Source organism: Triplophysa dalaica, chromosome 20, assembly GCF_015846415.1.
Source record: "Triplophysa dalaica isolate WHDGS20190420 chromosome 20, ASM1584641v1, whole genome shotgun sequence".
Classification (NCBI taxonomy): Eukaryota; Metazoa; Chordata; class Actinopteri; order Cypriniformes; family Nemacheilidae; genus Triplophysa; species Triplophysa dalaica.
In genome coordinates this window covers 20,805,056-20,830,078 of record NC_079561.1, presented here as the reverse complement: position 1 = coordinate 20,830,078, position 25,023 = coordinate 20,805,056, and the positions used below count along the sequence as shown (strand labels likewise).

General features: G+C 47.9%; 1 protein-coding gene across 4 annotated transcripts in view; it reads right to left on the bottom strand.

The window, feature by feature from the left end:
• txk (TXK tyrosine kinase) overlaps nucleotides 1-14,977 on the bottom strand; it is a 54,269-nt gene extending 39,292 nt beyond the window's left edge. The window contains exons 1-2 of one of the 4 annotated variants that reach the window (XM_056733665.1): nucleotides 14,962-14,977; nucleotides 11,713-11,764 (exon numbers count right to left, since the gene is read on the bottom strand). Coding sequence is in view for 1 of the 4 variants with exons in the window: in XM_056733661.1 (XP_056589639.1) it covers nucleotides 11,713-11,764; nucleotides 13,840-13,852 (65 nt within the window). In the remaining 3 variants the exon portion in view is untranslated. Of the gene's footprint in view, nucleotides 1-11,712; nucleotides 11,765-13,839; nucleotides 14,063-14,961 lie in introns of those variants that run through there. The other 3 variants (XM_056733661.1, XM_056733662.1, XM_056733664.1) reach the window with 3 other exon arrangements.
• Between the last annotated feature and the right edge of the window lie 10,046 nt (nucleotides 14,978-25,023).

Genomic DNA, 25,023 nt, shown 5'->3' with positions numbered 1-25,023 from the left:
TCTCTAGCAGTTTTCTGCACATAAAATCTATCTAGCCTTGCACCAGATATCATATTGGAGTTCATTCTCAGCAAGGTGTATTGTCTAACCTGTTGGAAAGATTCCCTCCAAACATCAGCTGATTGACTGTGGGGTTCAGCATGGTTCCTATCTAAAGTGTGATCCAAAGTGCAATTAAAATCCCCAGCAAGAACAATAATCTTATCATGAGGAACATTACTTAGTACAGTCTTAAGCTCCTCAAAAAAAGAAATGCGTTCTGGCCCAGTGTTAGGAGCATACACATTGATAAAAGAAAAGTTAACCCCTTGAATTGTTGTATCGATTCTTAGCAGGCGACCAGAAATCATCTCAACAACATTTATAGGTTGACCTTTAAACTCAGGTGCCATTAGTATTGCAACCCCTGCACGCACACTGGAGCCATGACTCAGTATAGCCTGCCCCTTCCACTCACTCAGCCACTGTATCTGATTATTAACATCAGTGTGTGTATCTTGAAGAAACACTACACTAATGCTCTTTAGCATTACATAATCAAAAAGACTGGTCCGTTTAACAGCATCACGACACCCATTGATGTTAAAAGAGCCAAATCTCAACGGTGCCATGACAAATAAAATGTAATAAACACTCAGAAATAGCAGTACACAGAAGTACGCCTGAAAGGAACATACAGAATTCATTTTTTGCCATGTAAATTCAAAGAGCTTCTAACATTACTCAGCAGTTTCTTAAGAAGGTACCGTTTGGGTTTGTCAAGCTCATCATACGTGGCCTTTTTCATAGCCAAAGTACAGGACGCCAGAAACAGTTTTAAATCGGGAAAATGTGACTGTATTTTGGGTTTGCGATGCCCCTTCGTAGCATCAAGAAATTTATTAATTTGCTGTACAGAGTAAAATATGTTCCCTTTCTGTCGGTCTCTCGACGTTGTGTCGAGAACGACAGATGGGGTTCGCCCTTGAGAACCAATCAACTCTGACTACTATAGAAAAGGCCAATGAAATTTGGCGAATGCAATTTGCATGCCGGGCTCCGCCCCCGGAAATCCGGTATAAAAGGAGGCCGGCGTGCAGCATTCACTTACCTTTTGTTCTTCAGAGCCATCGCTCATGAGTACAACTCAGGATTCAATCCTCTACAACTACACGCTGGTGCTACGACGTGTTACAGCGGATCGTCCCTTCCTGCAGCGACCTTCCCCTGGGCGTCTCGGCGGTTCCGGAGGTGTTAGAGATTTTTTCTAAAAGTCCTTTTCAGGACTGACTGAGCATTCTCCAGCGCGGCATGTCCCGCTGTTCTCTTGGGTGCGGCACCCTCATCGAGGAGGGGGATAGACACGATCGCTGCATTAGGTGTCTGGGCGTCCAGCACACTGAAGCAGCGTTCGTTGACACATCTGCCTGCACTGCGGGCAGATTGTCATTCAGAAGTTGCGGTCACGGGTGGCTGTCTTCCTACGGGAACCAGCCACCATTTCGTCTGCTACCCGGGCTGTGACATCTGTGGCTACGGCCCCGATGACCACCCACGTTAGCAGCGTTAGTGATACGGGGAACTCTGCGAACGTAAACCCGCCAGCCAAGTGCTCACGGGCCGATCGCACCCCGATTCGCTCTTCTGAACGTTCCCCAACCGGCGGTGGCATACCGTCCGGATCCTCACGCACACACTCGGAAACGATGTGTGACGTAGATGAGATGTCGCTCGCAGCATCGGAGGGAGACTGGCATCCGACTCTGCCGAATCCAAACTCCACCCCCAGCGGTCGAGTTCAGGAGGAAGCAGAAGTGATGTCATCCGTGCTAACCCGGGGATACGTGGTTCCCGAGGTCGGTGCGCGGTGCAAACCGCGCCCACCCCGGGTGCCATGTTTTTCCCGGAGGTGCATGAGGAGCTGTGTAAAACTTGGAACGCTCCTCTCACGGACCGTTCCAGTGAAACCAGCTCCGGCTCCCTTACTTCCCTCGATGGTGAGGCAGCCAAGGACTGCGTCGAGATCCCCCGGGTGGAACGTCCGCCTGCGGTGCACCTGTGCCGCGGACGGCTACCACCTGGGGGGGGATCGACCACTCCTACCGTCCAAAGCACGTAAGACTTCGGCATCACTGGTGTCGAAAGCTTGCGATGTTGCGGGCCAGGCTGCCTCCTCTCTCTATGCCTTGGCCATCCTGCAGGTCCGCCAGGCCAGGGCGTTGAGAGGGCTCCACGAGGGTAAGGCCGACCCGGGTATAATGCAGGATCTCCGTGCCACCGCTGACAGCGCTCTACGGGCGACTAAGGCGGCGGCACGGGCCCTGGGTCGGACGATGTCCAGGGTAATGGTCCAGGAGAGACACCCCCGGCTATACCTTGTGCAGAAGAGTGACAGCAAGGAAGTCCGCTTTCTTGATGCACTCATCTCGCAGGGTGGGTTGTTGGTAACACCGTCGAGGACTGCGCTTAGCAGTTTTTTGACGGCGAAGCAGACAGTGGCAATTAACCACATTTTTTTCACGCCGCGACTCGCCCGCCTACAGGCCTCCGAGATCTCACGTGACGTCTGCTTCCCTGCAACCCAGGACCCTTTCGACATCGGCTCCGGTTCCTGTGCCCCCACAGGCGGCACCCCGGAAGCAGAGGTCGAGGGGGAAACCTCCACCCCCTCAGCAACCTCCTCGCGAGAAGGGACACTGACGGGAAGACCCCAGGGAGAACAACATCGGGCCCGAACCTTCACAGCCACGGCTCTGATCGGTCGGTACGGGACGACTCCTGCCTCGTCACCAAAGCCGGGCCCTTGTTAGGGCTTGGCGCACACTTACTCACTGAGTTTTCTGTTCTCCCCGGGTTTACTTGCAGCCGATCGCACACTCCACTGGACTGTGCTCGGCGAACCGACCTCACACCCTGGCGAGGCGTGAGGTCGTACACATATACGACAGCCGTCACCACTCTCAAACCGACAGTGCGTGCCGTTGTCCCGCCAGGCAGGTAAGCAGGCGGAGCAAAAACCTTCCCTCCGGGGACTCCCCGCGACATGCTCCGCCAGCCGACGAACCACCCCCCGTGGGAATGATGAAGCAGACCGTCCCCTTGGTCACCCTGTCACAGTCCCTGGGAGCTCGAGAGCTGCCCACACTGTCTCGCTGGCTAATGAGGGCGGTCCGTCTTGGTTACTCGATCCAGTTCGCCAGAGACTCACCCAAGTTTCGGGGCATCATCTCTCCCTCTGTCAGAGGCAGGGACGCCTCCGTACTTCGGGTAGAGGTCACCACCCTTCTGGCAAAACAGGCATCGAGTTCGTCCCTCAAAACCAAGATGTTCAGTGGGTCACCACCCGCACTTCATCGTTCCCAAGAAAGACGGCGGGTTGCCCCCAAAGGCTGCGTACCCTGAACAGAGCACCTTCACAAGCTGCCATTCAGGGTGCTCACACAGAGGCGCGTCCTGACATCTATGAGGTGTCAGGATTGGTTCGTGGCAATCGACCTGAAGGACGCTTACTTTCATGTCTCGATCCTCCTCGACACCGGCCGTTCCCACGGTTCGCGTGCGAGAGGCGGGCATATCAGTACAGAGTCCTCCCTTTCGGTCTGTCCCTGACCGCCCTTTCTCCCTGAGAGGAGGAAGGCGAGCGGGTACTAAACTATCTCAGCGACTGGCCTATCTTGGCACACTCGCGAGATCTGTTATGTACACAAAGGGACCTGGTGCTCCGGCACCTAGGTCGATTGGGACTCCAGGTCAACCAAGAGAGGGGCAAGCTCTCCCCAGTGCAGAGCATCCTCTTTCTCGGTATGGAACTCAGCTCTGTCACCATGTCGGCACACCTGTCCGCAGTTGTGCCCAACCAGTGTTGAACTGTCTGAAATGAACATTTTTAGGCAGACAGCGGTCCCCCATAAACAATTCAGAGGCTCCTGGGACACATGGCGTCCTCGCGGGCTAATACCCCTCGAGTTGATGCACATGACACCGCTCCAACACTGGTTTCAGAGTCGAGTTCCGAGGAGAGCGTGGCACACCGGCAGCAGGCGCATGGTGATGCCGCCCTGCTGCCGACGCACCATAACCCCTAGTCTTTATGCCTTTTTCGACGGACTCAGGTCCCTCTGAGCAGGTTATGAGGCAGGTCGTGGTGACGACTGAAGTCTCCCTGCAGGGGTGCGGTGTAGTGTGCAACGGGCACGCAGGTGGGGTGTTGGACGAACCCCCGCCTGCGCTGGCATATCAATTGCCAAGAGTTGTGGGCTATGCTACTTGCACTGAGCAGGCTACGGCCTCTCGTGCGAGACATTTACGTGCTGTTCCGAGGACAGCACTATAGCTGTAGCGAATACAGATCGTCAGGGTGGCGTTCGCACACAGCAGCTAAACACAACTTGCTCGACGCCTCCTCCGGTGGAGTCAACAGGTGACTCGTTCCCTGCAGGCTACACACCCCGGGCAAACTGAACTAGACAGCCGACGTGATTTCTCGCCAGTTTATGCCTCGTGGAGAGTGGCGACTCCACCCCCGTGCAGTCCAGCTCATTTGGAGGCTGTTCGGGTAGGCCCAGGTAAAACCTGTTCACCTCCCGTAACACCACCATTTGCCCGCTTGATAGTCCCTGCCCTCGGCACGGATATCCTTGCGCACAGCTGGCCGCGGGATGGGCGGAAGCACACCTTCCCCCCCCAAGAGCCTTCTTGTACAGACTCTGTGCAAGGTCAGGGAGCAGGAGCACCAAGTGTTATTGGTTACACCACACCGGTCTAACCGCACTTGGCCTCAGAGCCGATGCTCTGGAAAGCGACTCCCCCTGAACCATTCCCCTGACAGAGGACCTGCTCTCTCAGGGGAAGGACACGTTCTGGCATCCCAGATCAGACCTCTGGAACACCCATGTCTGGTCTCTAGACGGGACGAGAAGATCCTAAGATGGCTACTCCCCCTATACGGCTGAGACCATCACCCAGGCTAGGGCCCCATCTACTAGGCGGTTACACGCCTCTAGACGGTGCCTCTTCTCGTCCTGGTGTCTTTCTCAACGAGAAAGACCCACTGAGGTGCTTGATCAGGATTGTGTTCCCCTCCTCACGAGACTGGAGACTAACATCTCCCTTCCACACTGAAAGTGTATGTAGTCGCTATTGCCACTCATCACGACTCAGTCGGTGGAAAGTTTCTAGGGCAACACGACCTGGTCACCAGGTTCCTAAGCAGCGAGAGGGCGGAATCCGCCTCATCTCCGCTCCATACCCTCTTGGGACCCTAAGTGGTCCTGGGGAGCCTCAGGGCCCCCCAAAGAGCCCCTCGGAGGTTCCGATCTTCCTCATAGAGTAAGACGGCCCTCCTGACGGCGCTCACTTCTTTCAAGAGGGTAGGGGACCACCGAGCATCCTCCGTGTCCCTGGATTGCCTTAAACTCGGCCCTGGAAACTCTCACGTTATCTTGAGACCCAGGCCCGGATGCGTGCCCAAGAAGTTCCCACTACACCCTCCGGGGCCAAGTGGTGAACTTGCAGGCGCTCCCCATAGGGGAGGAAGACCCAACCCGATTAGTGTTGTGTCCAGTACGTACTGGACCGCACGCAGAGCTCTGAAGCTCTAATCCAGCTCCGTGTCTGTTGGAGGACAGCAGAAGGGGAAGGCTGTCTCCAAACAGAGGCTGGCGCACTGGGTCGTGGACGCCGTTACGACGGCATTCCGATCTCAGAATCTCCCATGCCCATTGGCAGTGAGGGCTCACTCCACACGGAGTTTAGCCACCTCCTGGACACTGGCAGAAGCGCCTCTCTAGCAGACATCTGTAGAGCTGCGGGTTGGGCTATGCCCAAACACCTTCGCAAGGGTTAACAACCTTCGCGTAAACCCGGTGTCAGCCCACGTCCTGCGTGGCGACATGTAGGACTGGCATCCGGGGGGGCGTATGCCTGCGAAAGCACCTTTCCACCCTCTAACAGGTTGGGTCAGTGTGCTATTTACCTTTTCTTCTTACCCGAACACATCGCTAAGAAACTGGTACCTCACCAGCCTCCCTTCTTACCCAGACACTGGTTAAGAATAGGCATTCCATCCATCACCAAACAAGCACCCCCTGGGGGCTGGCTGGGCAGAGCAGCCTTCCCCCTTAGGCCGGGATACCATGTGAGCTATCACAGATAGCTCTAACCGGACCTAGTGCTACCGGACGTCTGTAACACCCCCTCCGTGGGCTGTTCCGTCTGATGTATCCTCATGAGAATGGTTCCCACTCCTGGTAACCCATGAGCTTCCCCAGGTGGGCCTCCACCTCGCGGTTAACTACTCAGTCCGCACGTTCCATGCGTTCTCCTCCATGGACGAGACCATACCTATATCCACCATATTCCTCCCCACGGGTAGGAGGTGGCCTCTGTAGCGCTTCTCTGATTAAGAGTCGCGCTTACCCGGTGTAAACTGATCTGGATGGCCTCTCGCCTATAGAGAGCTAAGGCCCCGTCCGTGAAAGTTACCGGTCAGGGCTGTATCCATCTTTCTCCAAGAAAGCTCTGGAACCCCCCGACCACCACACTGGAAGGTTACAGTCTCACGAAAGCTTCGAGATGACACGCCCAGGCTTGTTACCGTCGCTTCGCTAGAGATTGTGACGCGATACAGCGTTGTGGCGTTTTCCATAGGCAACCCCATCTGTCGTTCTCGACACAACGTCGAGAGACCGACAGAAAGGGAACGTCTTGGTTACGTATGTAACCTCAGTTCCCTGATGGAGGGAACGAGACGTTGTGTCCCTTATGCCACGAACACGTATCGTATTCTGCTGCAGTTTGAGAGGTCTCAGGCTCTTCAGAACAAAGGTAAGTGAATGCTGCACGCCGGCCTCCTTTTATACCGGATTTCCGGGGGCGGAGCCCGGCATGCAAATTGCATTCGCCAAATTTCATTGGCCTTTTCTATAGTAGTCAGAGTTGATTGGTTCTCAAGGGCGAACCCCATCTGTCGTTCTCGACACAACGTCTCGTTCCCTCCATCAGGGAACTGAGGTTACATACGTAACCAAGACGATCTTACCTCCAGAAGCCAATTCTGAATACATCGTGTCATTTTCAGAGGTCTCAATATCCTCATATTCATATTTTGTGACTCTAAATCCATTAGCTCATGAGATGAGATATCCTCTTGGCTTTGCTTTAATAAGTCATCGGTGGTTTCGATAACAGGTTTATCAAGTTTCCTTTGTTTTCTGTTAAGCGTCTCAGTCTCGGGCACAGCCTGCCAAAGTACTCTGCTAACATCTGCCGGCGGGACAGCGGGGATATGACTCGGCCCAGGCGCCTCTTCAGCAGCCTTTAGGCCGTCTTTAGAGGCAACCAGCCCCGGTCTCCCTTCGGGTGAATCATCCGGCGTGGAACGCGCCTCAGCCGGCTGGGGTTGTGAAGCCACAGCGGCCGCAGCGGCATCCTCGCCCGTCACTCGCTCACTGTTCTCCGCCTCAGCAGCTCAAGTCACATCAGACACCGCCGGCCTGTCCCGATTCGGGCATGTTTGACTGATGTGTCCAAAAGCACCACAGATAAAACATCTCATAGAATCAGAGCTAATGAATATAGTGTAATCCTTGCTATCAATGTTCAGTTTAACAGACAGATTTAAAGAATCGCTCTGAGTATTTAAAATCATGAAAGCCTGACGCCAGAAAGACATAACATGCTTAATTTGGGGGTTTTTACATCCAAGCGGAATCATTTTTATAGGACTCACTATTTTGCGTACCTCTGGAGTATTTGCTCTAAACATTCGTTTTTTACAAACGGGGGAACATTAGATAATACAACTTTTTTCGATGGGCTTGATAAAGGCAAAAAAGGGAAAAAGGATTGTTGATTATTAATCCAGATTCAATTAGATCATCCACCATTTGACTATGACTCAAAAATATTACAATAGCCTTATTCATGCGGGAGGCCGATCTGATATGAGCGCCTCCGACCGCCGCACTCACGGCTATCAGACAATTCTCTACAGATACCGTGGATGTAAAAACCCCCATTTGCAACCATGCCCGAGCGTCAGCCGCGAGAAATCTCTCGCATCCAACCCCATTACCCCCACACGCTGACCGAATTCAGTAATGTTTCAACTTATTACCCTACCTACACTAGCTGAAAAATATTAATTCACAAGGAAAGAAAAGATAAGATTCACTTCAACAGAGAGATACTCTCACTCACGCCAAACGGCTCCTTCCACTCGCTCCCAGCATGCACTCAGAGAGAGACAGAGAGAGAGAGAGAGAGAGAGAGAGGTTTATAATGGCTTTATTTTTTACGCTTTTCAATAACAATTTTCAAAGTTATAAAATCAAAACCAATGTTAAAACAAAAAATAAAATTTAAAATTTAAAATAATCTGATCTTCATGCACAGTACATAAAACCTCATTAAAACACCACATGTCACTAAAAACCAACAAGTTGTTTGTCAACATATAATCCGCAAATTCAACCTTCAGCCTACCAATCACTATCCACCTAAACATAACCTCTAAATCTAAAGTAGAAAGATTTAAACCTTTATTCCTTCGTGTTTTCCACACTGCCTGTTTAGCCACTCCATCAAAAAAATTTAATAGACACATTTCTCTCCTATCTGAATTACTATATTTCACACCTCCAATAAATAAATGTTCTGAATCTGCCTTTGCCCCACAAAAACGACAATCCCTGTTCACTGCTGTACTCAGATGTGACATATATCCGTCTGTTGCTATCGCCCATGAATAATCCTCCACTGCGATCAGCAGTACGCTTCTTTATGGGAGGTTTATATAGGGCTCTCCACCTGTCTCTTGTTAGGAAGTCTGGGCTCTGCAAATCTGGCCACTTCGAAGTTTTTTGTCCTTTTAATGAGTCTTGATTCATGACTTTTACAATAATTTGATATATTGTTTTTTCAGAAATTTCTCTGAAAGAGTTCAATTGGGGAGTCTTAAAAGATAAAACTGTATCTACCACTTCAATTTCCTCTTTCTTTATAGCTGGAGAAATTCTTAGATCGGGAAAGTCCATACTCCTTCTCTCCTCGATATTATCATGTCTCTGTGCAATGTATGTACGATAAACACTTGGTACCGCTTCTTGAATTTCCTCTTTTAGTTTTAAGACAAGACGAAAAGATCTCAAGCCAGTCACTTGATCCACTGGTTTCCAGCCGTCCTCATTTAGTAAATGGCTCAGTTTCACTGCTCGAGTCTTCAATAAACTCCTTTGTATGCTTATGAAAGACAGCAATCTTATCTGAATCAACTGGTTGAAAAATATGGGTTCTTCAGAAACCCACTGTCCTGTATTGTCTCGTTCTGTTCTTAAAACAGCCTTCCATACTTGCATATAGATCTATAAAAGGAAGTAAGCTCTGATAGGCTCACCTCCTCAAGCTCCAGTAAGAATAGATGCTTATCAAGTCCAAAACCACTAACTCTCTTCAAAATCACTTTTGAGACGTTGTGTCGAGAACGACAGATTGGGTTCACCCTTGAGAACCAATCAACTCTGACTACTATAGAAAAGGCCAATGAAATTTGGGGAATGAAATTTGCATGCCGGTCTCCTCCCCCGGATGTCCGGTATAAAAGGAAGCCGGCGTGCAGCATTCATTTACCTTTTGTTCTTCAGAGCCTTCGCTCATGACCATGAACAAAAAGAATTCAACGAATTCTACTTCTACATTGCCGGATCTATGACGTAGAGCAGCGGATCGTCCCTACCTGCAGCGACCTTCCCCTGGGCATCTCGGCCGTTCCGGAGGTGTTAGAGATTTTTTCTACAAAGTCCTTTTCAGGACTGAGCATTCTCAGCGCGGCATTTCCCGCTGTTCTCTTCGGTGCGGCACTCTCATCGAGGAGGGGGATGGACACGATCGCTGTGTTAGGTGTGTGCCCGATCACATCCCGATTCGATCTTCGGAACGTTTCCCGACCAGCGGTGGCATACCGGAGGGAGCATCGGAGGGAGACTGGCATCCGACTCTGACAAATCCGAGCTCCAACCCCAGCGTTCAAGCTCAGGAGGAAGCAGAAGTGATGTCAACTGTGCTAACCCGGGGAGACGTGGTTCCTGAGGTCCCTAACCCACAAGGCCCGCTCCAGTTAAACCAGCTCCGGCTCCCTTACTTCCCTCGATGGTGAGGCAGCCAAAGGCTACGTCGAGATCCCCAGGGTGGAATGTGCGCCTGCGGTCGCTACCACCTGGGGGAATCGGCCATGCCTACCGTCCAAAGCGTGTAGGACTTCGGCATCACTGGTGTCGAGGGCTTGCGCTGCCGCGGGCCAGGCTGCCTCCTCTCTCTACGCCATGTCCATCCTGCAGTCCGGTATAATGCAGGATCTCCGTGCTGCCACTGACAGCGCTCTACGGGCTCTGGGTCGGGCGATGTCCAAGGTAGTGGTCCAGGAGAGACACCCCCGGCTGTACCTTGTGCAGAAGAGTGACACAGAGAAAGTCCGCTTTCTTCATGCACCCATCTCGCAGGGTGGGTTGTTGGTAACACCGTCGAGGACTGTGCTCAGCAGTTTTTGACGGTGAAGCAGACAGTGGCAATTAGCCACATTTTTTCCGTGCCACGACCCGGCCGCCTAGAGGCCTCCGAGATCCCGCGTGGCGTCTGCTTCCCGGCAGCCCAGGACCCCTTGGACATCGGCTCCGGTCCCTGTGCCCCCACAGGAGGCACCCCGGAAGCGGAGGTCGAGGGGGAAATCTCCACCCCATCAACAACCTTCTCGCAAGAAGGGACACTGATGGGAAGGCACCAGGGAGAACAACATCGGGCCCGACCTTCACAGCAACGGCTCTGATCGGACGGGACGCCTCGTGCCTCGTCTCCAAAGCCGGGCCCTTTTCAGGGCCTGGTGCCCATTACTCACAGAGTTTTTCTGTTCTCCCCGGGTGTACTTGCAGCCGATCGCACACTCCACTGGACTGTGCCCGGCAACCCGTCCTCACGCCCTGGCGAGGCGTAGTGATGGTCTTCCCTAATTAAGGAAGTTGCGCTTACCCGGTGTAAACCCGAGCCCGGTCAGGGCTGTACCCATCTTTCCCCAAGAAAGCTCTGGAACCCCCTGACCACCACACTGGAAGGTTACAGTTTCGCGAAAGCATCGAGCTGACATGCCCAGGCCTGTTACCGTCGCTTCGCTAGAGATTGTGACGCGGTACAGCGTTGTGGCGTTTTCCATAGGCAACCCCATCTGTCGTTCTCGACACAACGTCGAGAGACCAACAGAAAGGGAACGTCTTGGTTACATATGTAACCTCAGTTCCCTGATGGAGGGAACGAGACGTTGTGTCCCTTATGCCACAAACACGTATCGTATTCTGCTGCAGTCGTGAGAGGCTCTCAGGCTCTTCATAACAAGAGGTAAATGAATGCTGCACGCCGGCTTCCTTTTATACCGGACATCCTGGGGCAGAAACCGGCATGCAAATTTCATTCGCCAAATTTCAATGGCCTTTTCTATAGTAGTCAGAGTTGATTGGTTCTCAAGGGTGAACCCCATCTGTTGTTCTCGACACAACGTCTCGTTCCCTCCATCAGGGAACTGAGGTTACATACGTAACCAAGATGTTTATATGTTCAATGCTTTGGCAAAATTGTAAAAACACGCAATCATGTCAATAAAGTACCTTGAAATAGAAAATTGAGCGAGAGAGAGAGATGGTAATTCCAGTCTCACTGGTCTCCCTCTCAGGGAGCTCAGTTGATTCTCACCTGGTCTGAAGAGCACAGCAGCAGCAGCAGAAGATCCAGTGATTGGACTGATCTACACAACACATCACAGTCAGAGTTATTTATGTAGACACAAACATCACAACTACATAAACCACACGCCGCTGAATGAATCAATAGCCTTGATCGACTTAATGCGGCGCCGCAAGATTTTACATGCGGTTGACATCAAAGTACCGCGAGAGAGCATCTCGAAAGCAAACATTTTTTGGTTTGAATCGCTCTCGCGGTACTTTGATGACAACCGTCAAGTCGATCAATCCTAATCTCCTGCTGTTACGGTTTAAACAAGACACACGACTACAAACTCAATCAACAGTGTTTTATTTTTGAGGGTTCCATTATATGTACAGTATATGTGTCAAACTTTTTCATTAGGTTTATATCTATTACTATTGGACAGTCTGTTTCTTTGCTTTGCGAATAGGGAAAGATTTGTCCCACTAGATGAAAAAAACCTTCCCATTTTCTTGGCGCTGATATTCGCGTTCTATATGAAAGGCTTCATTAGAATCTATTGCTTTTGTTCTAGAATGTTATGGCAATGAACATTCTCACCAAACATTGCAGGCAATCTGAATGTGCCTTTAGTTGTTGTTTAACTAGAGGTCATTTAACATTGACCCACCTGTAATGTGATGATATAACCACTGATTCATGATGCAATATTATATAATTTTATTGAACATTATAAATAAAATATTTAAGAATTTAATCAATTCAATAAATCATAGACCTCTATAATAAAAGAATATATACTGTCTGTTGTCATACATCTGTGTTAGATTGGTTTGATACCAAATGTGTAAACTAATGTCAAAAAGTTTTTAGTTTAAACATTCCCTAATAAATTGATAATATCTAGAAACAGAAATGTCAAACAATTATTCTGGCCAGAAAGATCTAGTATCTAAATCCAAATAATTTATAGCTACAGTTTCCAAATATGTCAATTTAAAATGTGATGCATTGTGGATTGTCTGCTGGAGGAGAGAGAGGCTTGAGAGAGGGAGGTGCAGCTTGTACACAGTCTTTGTCTTCTTTGCATTATTCTGTAGTAACAGAAGGAATTATTTGATGGGATGCTCTTGGCATTTTGATGTGTGTTACACTTACACTGTATTTTATAACAGCTAAGGGCATTGTGGCACGAGTCATTAAACAGCCTTTTATAAAATGCACTGTATCCCACTGCTTCACACGGCTTATTGCTCTTATAAAACGGGTATTCCACATGCGGAGCAAGGTTTCATAAAAGAAAGAAATTAAAATGAAACTCTTGGCGCAATAGATGCTGACACAACACGTGACATAATTAAACCAATAATTTTGAAAACAGAATGGAGCACTGATTGGTCGATCAACCAGAGCAATAAATCAACAAATCTTTATTTTTATTTTTTAGGAAACAAAACTCTGAAGGCACCTAGGTCAGGTCCCACACCTCTGCATCACATTAACACTACACAAAAACTCATGTTAATGCACTGCTGCTCGTAAAGAAAAGTGAAATGAAAGTGTGGCATACAGCACATGTACACATATGAGTCACACACTTTGTTTTGTGTTGTTAAGTTTGAAATGGGAGTTGACACACACCAGCTAGATGGGTCAGGTCATTAAATTAGAAACTCTTATCGCTCAGTAAGATCTAGAGTGGAGAGAAATAGGAGCGTGTCTGACTGCCAGTCATTAAAAGCACATTTCTTAGGAAAGGTTTACAGTGAACGAGTCAAAGATTCTTCCTCATATGAATTATTCTTCAGTCTTATTGTTTGATCTTTTATCTATTCAGTTTTAACTGATATTGTTCAGCACTGTTGTTGCTATTGTGCTTTAGACATAAACTGAACCACAGTCATGAATAACACATGTTACATTTCTCACATGCGTCTTTCAGGAAGTCAAACATCAAACACAAAAACCCCCACAAAATATCTACAGTTCTATAAAAACTGTAATTACTGAATAACTATCAAAAAATAAATGACCAAAATAAAAACTCACAACAGATCTGTAGTTCTGTCTGTCAATGAAAATAATTCACTTTACTTTCCTGACACATATAACACCAGTCAATAGTTTAGTAAATAATGTGTTTCTACTCACTGGACTGAATCATTTCACCGCAGCAAACCTGTTAATCCTCCTGATGCTCAACACTGTCTGTGTGTGTGTGTGTGTGTGTGTGTGTGTGCGTGCGTGCGTGTGTGTGTGTGTGTGTGCGTGTGTCTGTGTTAATGAGAGGAAAGAGGAAAGATGACGTATTCACACACTCAGTTACAGGATGTCACATAGAAAAAAGAGAATTATTAAATAAATAAAGGTATGTGTCTGCACACACAAACACAGCTACATGAATAATATAAGTGATTGTTAGAGAAGACATCATACAGATTGAAACATTTTTACAATATTATAAAAAACTGAAGAGCAAGATGCAGAAAAGAAAATGAAAAATAACAAACAAACAGGCTCATTCTTTTTCTTCTAATAAAGTCTTTGATCATTCCATCAAATGTGCTGAAAAATTTCTACAAACCTTCAGCCAGACTTACACAAATAGAAAACTAAGGTCTCCATGAGACTCATCGTGACTGATGTCATCATAGACTACATTTATGGATATTGGTTTTGCTCAGAATTAAAATAATAGGCTAGTGTCTCAAGAGAGCACAGTTGCGTGCAGATAGATCTTCAGTTTCAGTTTCAAGCTCAATTTTGGTATGATAATTACAAAATCATTGTGTGAAAATAAAGCGCTTTAAATACATTTAAGTGAATAGTAGTGCACTTTTTTCTCCTGGTTAAAACAACATACTTCTGCTAAATATTTTGGTTTATTAGTCTAATTCATGACAAGGCATGAAAGCAGAACTTCAGTTGACTCATGCTCATATGCTAATGCAATATTTGGTTAAAAAAAACTGCATTAGGAAACAAGTATAGCTACATCTAACAATTATGCAAGCAAAACAATTATAAATATAACACAGCATGTGGTCTACTGCTTCCATTGAAGACATTTTCTATCCCCCTGTAGAAGACGATTGGTTCTGTGCTTATATTCTATTTTGGGCCAGTTTTATAAAAATAGCTTCTAAATTAAGACTGTGTCTAACAACTAGTCTCACTGACTTGCAAATAATTAGCACTAATCAGTCTTACTTTTCAGATATAAGTTAACGAGATGACTAACTTAATACAAGTAATGATGTTTTAATAACTAACTTTGGGAGGAGCAGGAGCAGATAATAAACTCGGCTGGTCGGCTATCAGCAATCACAGCAATCGACCTATCAGTTCAAAAGAGAGAGAGAGTCACTATAAATAGTCAAGATGTCTAACCTTCACTCTCTCTTCAGTCTCAAGCATTGGTATATCCAAATTGCGATGTCAGAGAACAAAACAACCCCAATTGACAACTCCATCGACGATCCGGGTCCTTTGGCGTCCCCAAGCGACGGCCAGCACAGCAGCGTTGTGATACATCAGATAAACCCGCAGCTGTTCAAAGAAGCGGTCGTCATTCCCGTGCCTCTTCTACTACTCCGAGACGCAATGGCACACAGTCACCACCGCCTTCCAGGCAGGTATCGACATCCCCAGCTTCCTCCCATGCGTCCATCCTGCCCTCAGTCCCACCTATCGAGATGTGGACGGTTATAGGATTACGGCAAGCGCTAACTACGGCAAGCGCACTTTTCGCGGCGGATGAACAAGGCCGAACTGTACGGTTTGTACTCCTCCTTCCAGCCAGATTCTCTGACTGCGTTAACTGTCACTCCGACGAGGGCAACAGGAAGGCCGCGGCAAGTCCGCGATTCCCCATATCTACGGCCGGATCAGGCTCCAACGAGGAGGGGCCTCCAGTCCGAAAACCGCCGTAGCGGTCCCTATGCAAGCTTGGGCCGCGCCCCAGATGCCAGATCCGCCCACCTGCAGTCTCTTCCCCGCTCAGCAGAGCTCCAGCAGGCAGCATCCCCAGGCACCATTCAAGCCCGCTACACATCGAGCCGCCCCAGCAGCGGGAGCATGGCTCCGCAAGCGGCCCCAGCTCACCAACACATTCTCCCGATCTCCTCCTCCAATCTCTTTTCAAGTCAATGGGCCGCTGCCCCGCCGTCGAACTCCAGTGCGAGGCTGTCTCCACTGGCGACGCAGGCTCAGGCTCACGACTTCCCCACCTTCCCTCCGGTCTCTGGCCCAGGCAACGACAGTAGCTTGAGACTGGCCCCGCAAACAGCCCCAGCGGCTGCTATTCCCGCTCTCATGTCTCTCCCTCAGGCTCATCCCTCCTTCTCACTGTCATGGAGATCACATGCAAAATCCCCATCCGACCCTCTCTTCATAGATGACTCCGTTCGTCCAGTCTCACGCTTTTGGTTCCAAAATCATCTTAAAACAGTCTTGCGCCAATCCGGCATCCCCGGAGAACATTTCTCGAGCCATTCCTTTCGCATCGGCGCAGCTACCACAGCCGCCCAAAAAGGTCTCTCCCAGCCTCAGATCCAAGCTCTTGGTCGCTGCACGTCAGAGGCCTTCAAAAGCTACATCCGGTCAGACACCTCCCTCATCAAAGAAGCCCATCGGACCCTAATCTCCCAGATCATCTAGCATCAACCTACCCTCATCCCGTTAACTCAGGAAGAACTCCAGCAGCGACCACCCCTCAAGGGCCTATGCCTCCACCTACATTCTGCAGCAGCAGACATCACTCCCTTAGAGGCCAGCATCGCAGCAGCGACCGCCCCACAAGGGCCCGTGCCTCCATCTGTGTCCTGCAGCATTAGACATCCCCACCCTTAGAGCCTAGCATCGCAGCAGCGACCGCCCCACACCGGCCCGTGTCTCCATCTATGTTCTGCAGCAGCAGGCATAACTCCCTTAGAGGCCAGTATCGCAGCAGCGACCACCCCTCAAGGGCCCGAGCCTCCACCTACATTCTGCAGCAGCAGACATCATTTACTTAGAGGCCAGTATGGCAGCAGCGACCGCCCCACAAGGGCCCGTGCCTCCATCTATGTTCTGCAGCAGCAGACATCAATTACTAAGAGGCCAGGATCGCAGCAGCGACCGCCCCACAAGGGCCCGTGCCTCCATCTATGTTATGCAGCAGCAGACATCATTTACTCCGAGGCCAGCATAGCAGCAGCGACAGCCCCACAAGGGCCCGTGCCTCCATCTGTGTCCTGCAGCATTAGACATCCCCACCCTTAGAGCCTAGCATCGCAGCAGCGACCGCCCCACACCGGCCCGTGTCTCCATCTATGTTCTGCAGCAGCAGTCATAACTCCCTTAGAGGCCAGCATCGCAGCAGCGACCACCCCTCAAGGGCCCGTGCCTCCACCTACATTCTGCAGCAGCAGACATCATTTACTAAGAGGCCAGGATCGCAGCAGCGACCGCCCCACAAGGGCCCGTGCCTCCATCTATGTTATGCAGCAGCAGACATCATTTACTCAGAGGCCAGCATAGCAGCAGCGACAGCCCCACAAGGGCCCGTGCCTCCATCTTTGTTCTGTAGCAGCATACATCACTCCCTAGAGGGCTGCATTGCAACAGAGACTGCCCCTCAAGGGCCTGTGCCTCCACCTACATTCTGCAGCAGCAGACATCATTTACTAAGAGGCCAGCATCGCAGCAGCGACCACCCCCCAAGGGCCTGTGCCTCCACCTACATTCTGCAGCAGCAGACATCACTCCCTTAGAGGCCAGCATGGCAGCAGCAACCGCCCCACAAGGGCCCGTGCCTCCATCTATTTTATGCAGCAGCAGACTTCATTTACTCAGAGGCCAGCATAGCAGCAGCAACAGCCCCACAAGGGCCCGTGCCTCCATCTATGTTCTGTAGCAGAAGACATCACTCCCTAGAGGACTGCATCGCAACAGAGACCGCCCCTCAAGGGCCCGAGCCTCCATCTATGTTCTGCAGCAGTAGGCATAACTCCCTTAGAGGCCAGCATGGCAACAGCGACCGCCCCACAAGGGCCCGTGCCTCCATCTATTTTATGCAGCAGCAGACTTCATTTACTCAGAGGCCAGCATAGCAGCAGCAACAGCCCCACAAGGGCCCGTGCCTCCATCTATGTTCTGTAGCAGAAGACATCACTCCCTAGAGGACTGCATCGCAACAGAGACCGCCCCTCAAGGGCCTATGCCTCCACCTACATTCTGCAGCAGCAGACATCACTCCCTAAGAGGCCAGCATGGCAGCAGCGACCGCCCCACAAGGGCCCGTGCCTCCATCTATGTTCTGCAGCAGTAGGCATAACTCCCTTAGAGGCCAGCATCGCAGCAGCGACCACCCCTCAAGGGCCCGAGCCTCCACCTACATTCTGCAGCAGCAGACATCATTTACTTAGAGGCCAGCATGGCAGCAGCGACCGCCCCACAAGGGCCCGTGCCTCCATCTATTTTATGCAGCAGCAGACTTCATTTACTCAGAGGCCAGCATAGCAGCAGCAACAGCCACACAAGGGCCCGTGCCTCCATCTATGTTCTGTAGCAGCAGACATCACTCCCTAGAGGCCTGCATCGCAACAGAGACCCCCCCTCAAGGGCCTGTGCCTCCACCTACATTCTGCAGCAGCAGACATCACTCCCTTAGAGGCCAGCATGGCAGCAGCGACCGCCCCACAAGGGCCCGTGCCTCCATCTATGTTCTGCAGCAGCAGGCATAACTCCCTTAGAGGCCAGCATCGCAACAGAGACCGCCCCTCAAGGGCCTGTGCCTCCACCTACATTCTGCAGCAGCAGACATCATTTACTCAGAGGCCAGCATAGCAGCAGCGACAGCCCCACAAGGGAGCGTGCCTCCATCTTTGTTCTGCATCAGCAGACATCTCTCACTTAGAGGCCGACATCGCATCAGCGACCACCCCACAAGGGCCCGTGTCTCCATCTGAACTCTTCCACAGCAGTCTGAACTCATCTAGAAGCTGGTATCGCCTCAGCGACCACCCCCACAAGGGCCCCATGCTTCATTCATCTCTCTGATCAGCCGGCATCCTTCCTCCAGAAACCTCAAAATTCCCCGCTTCAGTAACATCTGGATTCTCTTCCAGACTCTGCAACAGTGGCTTTCATACCAAGCAAGGCCGGGTCACCAGCAGCCTATACCAGCCTTCGGAGCCATCACCCCGGACAGGGGGGAGTGCTCTGGGCTCGGAAGAATAAACAAGCACAGAGCCCTCTCCCCGACAGCAGGCCGAATATGCATACATTCAAAACTACTCTATTATCTGCATAGGCGAACTCGTGAAAAAGCAGATTGTACTGTTTAAACGGTCGAGAAGTATGTACTTTCTGTAAATTCTGCTATACGTTAACAGTACTCGCAGTGGCGGAGCTAAAGATTTTCTAGTGATGAAATGAGATGTCAATCATCATTAAACTGCCAAATAAAATTTGAGGACACCCAGGACACCCCTCTGGCTCCGCCTCGGAGTATACGAGTCCGGACGCGAAGCGAGGCCGTTCACACAAAGCATTTGTACGATGACCGGGAGGGGACATGCGAGTTTCACTTGGCTTTGTCGTGGCCACGAGATATTAACTCGTGGGAACGTGATAATATGATGAGACCACGACATATTATCTCGAGGGAACGTGATATTATGTTGTCGCCACGACATCACCTTGTTGAGGTAACGACATCCTTGTGTTGTGGCCATGCGATGTGAAGTTGTTCCCTCAAGATCCTATAATGAGGGAACGAAATCCTTTCTCGTGGACACGACTTCGCATTTTGAGGGAACGACATCTTAAATGTAACCCATGTATGACTTCATCGTCTGCGATATTTTTCTCAAGGACCTAATTATATTTGGCACGTAGATTCATATGATAAACTTAAACCATATGGAATCTGCATTAACAGATGCATAGATGGATTTTCCCGTTGAATTATCTGGCTCAAGGCAGCACACACTAACAGCAACCCCCAAGTCATCGCTGGTTATTTCGTTGAGAGTGTAATGAATTTTATGGGATGTCCACGAGTTATAAGATGTGACCTAGGAACAGAGAATATGATCATGCGTGACATCCAGATGTTTTTCAGACGAAACAATGATGATGAACGGGCAGAGCCCCGCACCTGCATCGGCGGTGTAAGTTCAGCAAATCAAAGAATTGAACGTTGGTGGGGGCATATGCGCAAAGAAGGAATTGAATACTGGATACAGTTTTTTGGAGAGTTAAAAGACGAGGGACTGTTTGCTGGAGATTTTCTGAATAAGGCATTGTTGCAGCTGTGATTTCGAAACATTTTTCAGGTAAGCCAAATGCTATTATGTCAACCTTCTGTAGAACCACATTTGCCACCCCTTATGATGCTCTGTTTTAAGATAATTACAATAAATAACTATATTTAAAATGAATGTATTATAAGAATCATGACCCTTTCCCGTACCTCACGCTGCCTTTTGTAGTCTCAGCAGTGATACTTTAGCCTACAATTACTTTGTTACAGTGTTGGTTTTTAGTAGAGCATTGAGTAATTGAATGCTATTATTTAAGATTCCTATTTTATTCGTTTATTGTACTTGCTTTTTTGTATTTTATTATTACCAATGTGTCTATGTTTTAATTTGAATCAAATAATGAATAAAAAGCAGCAAGTGATCCTAAACTTGTAGGCCTGGTTTCATAAACAAGGCTTAGCCTTAACCAGGACTATGCCTTAGATAATTTAGGCTATAGTCGCTTTTAATAAGATGTGAAGATGGTGGTCTAGTGGGTTAAACCACTGACTGGGAAATCAAAGGTTGCTGGTTCAATCCCAGCAGCCACCGCCAGTGTGTCCTTGAGCAAGACACTTTACTCCATGTTGCTCCAGGGGGATTGTCCCTGTAATAAGTGCACTGTAAGTCGCTTTGGATAAAAGCGTCTGCCAAATGACTAAATATAAATATATATAAAATGCCATTATTATAGAAAAAACATTACTGATTTGCATCCTGTGACAAGACAATGGCACTAACATATTGTAAGATACATCAGGGCAAGTTATTTTCAGTTAGGATAGCTCAGAATTAATTTTAGTCTGGGACTAGTCATAAGCCTTGACTGTGAAACCGGGGCATATAGATATTTTACACTACATGAGAATTTTGTGAAGTCTATTTTTAGTTGATTTATTCTTTCGGAAAAAGAGAACAGTGCAGTGAACATGGGTCCACATAGATTCGAAAAAATGTAATAGTCAAAACTATAGGATCTAAGATTAAATTGACTATCGATTAGGCTTATCTATAAATTTTTTCAGTCCACTGGTCACAATCAAAAGCCATATTCACATATTAGCATGTGTATCGGCAGGCAATGATATAGGCTATATTAAATAAATGTGTTTTTTCCCAGTGATCCCGGCCTTGGCTGCACGGTGTAAACACGTTGATGCATGTTTCCCGTTCGAAAAAATGCTATAGACAAACTCGGATCAAAATATGTAGGGTCTGTCTTGGGACAGGTAGACCTATATTTTTGTATACATTTTTTTAATAAATGTTTTATATTTTTGCAAAAAGTATGTATGCTTCAATACTGCTATTTGTTTACCTGCTTAAATCTTGTATACTTTTAATTGCAGGAGGAATTGGATGAGATCGCGACTGTTTGGAAAGCGCACCGGATTCGACCTTCAACGAACTGAAATGTTCCTTGCGGGATCCCAAACATCATGTTCATGGCACCTCAACTATGGGGTAACGAAGACTTTATTGTGCAGCAGGATAGTGATCATCTACAGATCGCGCAAGAGGCTTGCATGTTTCAGTCAGCAATACCTTGTGATGAGGTTTGATATACAGTTGAAAGAAAAAGTATGTGAACCCTTTGGGCTTACTTGGATTTCTTCATAAATTGGTCATAAAATGTGTTCTGATCTTCATCTAAGTCACAACAATAGAGAAACACAGTCTGCTTAAACTAATACCGCACAAACATTATACGTTTTCATGTTTTTATTGAACACAACATGTAAACATTCATAGTGCAGGGTGGAAAAAGTATGTGAAACCCTAGGCTAATGACTTCTCCAAGAGCTAATTGGAGCCAGGAGTCAGCCAACCTGGGGTCCAATCAATGTGATGAGATTGGATGTGTTGATTAAAGCTGGCCTGTCCAATAAAAAACACACACAAGTTTTGAGTTTGCTGTTGTGAAGAAGCGTTGTGTGATGTGAACCATGCCTCGCACAAAAGAGCTCTCAGAAGACCTACGATCAAGAATTGTTGACTTACATAAAGCTGGAAAGGGCTACAAAAGTATATCTAAAAGCCTTGATGTCCATGTGTCCACGGTAAGACAGATTGTCTACAAATGGAGAAAGTTCAGCACTGTTGCTACACTCCCTAGGCGTGGTCGTCCTGTGAAGATGACTGCAAGAGCACAGCGCAGAATGCTCAATGAGGTGAAGAAGAATCCTGGAGTGTCAGCTAAACACTTACAGAAATCTCTGGCACATGCTAACATTTTTGTTGACAAATCTACAATAAGGAAAACATTAAACAAGAATGGACTTCATGGGAGGACACCACGGAGGAAGCCACTGCTGTCCAAAAAAACATTGCAGTACGTTTGAAGTTTGCATAAGAGCACCTGGATGTTCCACAGCACTACTGGCAAAACATTCTGTGGACAGATGAAACCAAAATTGAGTTGTTTGGAAAGAACACACAACGCTATGTGTGGACAACAAAAGGCACAGCACACCATCATCAAAACCTCATCCCAACTGTGAAATATGGTGGAGGGGGCATCATGGCTTGGGGCTGCTTTGCTGCCTCAGGCCCTGCACGGATTACTGTCATCGATGGAAAAATGAATTCCAAAGTTTATCAAGACATTTTGCAGGAAAACTTAAGACCATCTGTCCGCCAACTGAAGCTAAACAGAGGATGGATGTTGCAACAGGACAACGAATCAACGCATAGAAGTAAATCAACAACAGAATGGCTTCAACAGAAGAAAATACTCCTTCTGGAGTGGCCCAGTCAGAGTCCTGACCTCAACCCGATTGAGATGCTGTGGCATGACCTCAAGACAGCGATTCACACCAGACATCCCAAGAATATTGCTGAACTGAAACACTTTTGTAAAGAGGAATGGTCCAAAATTTCTCCTGACCGTTGTGCAGGTCTGATCTGCAACTATAGGAAACGTTTGGTTGAGGTTATTGCTGCCAAAGGAGGGTCAACCAGTTATTAAACCCAAAGGTTCATATACTTTTTCCACCCTGCACTATGAATGTTTACATGTTGTGTTCAATAAAAACATGAAAACGTATAATGTTTGTGCGGTATTAGTTTAAGCAGACTGTGTTTCTCTATTGTTGTGACTTAGATGAAGATCAGAACACATTTTATGACCAATTTATGAAGAAATCCAAGTAAGCCCAAAGGGTTCACATACTTTTTCTTTCAACTGTATGTACAATTCTCATGGAGGAGCGGAATTTAAGATTCCCCAGTGACAGACGAGATGCATTTGAGCTATATGTAGAACTTCAGGATGCAATCTGTTCCCAGATTACAGAATAATATAAACTGACTGGACAATTATTGCATCGAGACTTCCAACAGTGTCTACAATGAATTCTGTTTCAACAAAACTGTATCTAGATCTGGATTTAAACTTTCATCAGTGGTTACAGCACAATGTAAATTTAACTATCTGCAAACTGTAATTAACATAAGCACTTCTGTGTCAAAGCCAAAGAAGCTGTATGAGCTTAAATGCACAAAATGTAGGCTACCTTTGTGTAAATAATCCTAATCTCCATACATGTTGTTGGATTCTGTGCATATTTACAGTCAATTACTGACACAGCATTTTCCATTATTTTGATTAAAAAACACTTCATATTTTAAATATTTCACAATGTACATATGCCAGCATGTAAATGAAAAAGTAAATAAAAGACGTTTGAACTCTGAATACTTACAGTTGTGTTCAAAATTATTCAACCCCCACTGAAATTGATTGTTTTGGTCGGTTTGACATTGATTATGATCATTCAGTCTTCCTGCTTACAATTAAATCAAAGTGGCATGTGTAGCTCAGACAAATATAACATAACATTTATAATGAAATAACCACAAATGTTTTTTCTGAGCTCACATCATTATCAGTTTTATTCAACCCCCAAGTCACATTCAATCTTAGTACTTAGTACAACATCCTTTTACAGTTATAACAGCTTTTAAACGTGAAGCATAGCTTGACACAAGTGTCTTGCAGCGATCTACGGGTATCTTCGCCCATTCATCATGGGCAAAAGCCTCCAGTTCAGTCACATTCTTAGGCTTGCGCACTGCAACTGCTTTCTTTAAGTCCCACCGGAGGTTCTCAATCGGATTTAAGTCTGGTGACTGCGATGGCCACTTCAAAATGTTCCAGCCTTTAATCTGCAACCATGCTCTAGTGGACTTGGAGGTATGCTTGGGATCATTGTGCTGTTGAAAGGTCCAACGTCTTCCAAGCCTCAGGTTTGTGACGGACTGCATCACATTGTCATCCAATATCTCCTGGTACTGAAGAGAATTCATGGTACCTTGCACACGCTGAAGCTTCCCAGTACCTGCAGAAGCAAAACAGCCCCAAAGCATGATTGACCCCCCGCCATGCTTCACAGTAGGCAAGGTGTTCTTTTCTTCATAGGCCTTGTTCTTCCTCCTCCAAACAAAGTGTTGATCCATGGGACCAAACAGTTCTAATTTTGTTTCATCAGTCCACAGAACACTATCCCAAAACTTCTGTGGTTTGCCCACATGACTTTTGGCATACTGCAGTCGACTCTTCTTATTCTTTGGGGACAGCAAGGGGGTTCGCCTGGGAGTTCTGGCATGGAGGCCTTCATTACGCAGGGTGCGCCGTATTGTCTGAGCAGAAACTTCAGTTCCCACATCTGACAAATCTTTTCTCAGTTCCTCAGCAGTCACACAGGGACTTTTCTCCACTCTACGCTTCAGGTAGTGCACAGCAGTCGAAGTCAGCATCTTCTTTCTGCCATGACCAGGTAGCGTTTCAACAGTGCCCTTTGCCTTGAATTTGCGAATGATGCTTCCTATGGTGTCTCTTGGTATGTTAAACATCTTTGCAATCTTCTTATAGCCATTGCTCTTCCTGTGAAGAGTAATCACCTGTTCTCTTGTCTTCCTGGACCATTCTCTTGACCTCACCATGTTTGTAACCACACCAGTAAATGTCTAGAAGGAGCTGAGTATCACAGTCATTTTAAAGCTTGGTGCTTATTAGGCTTTATTGCTGCTCCCTGATATCCACAGG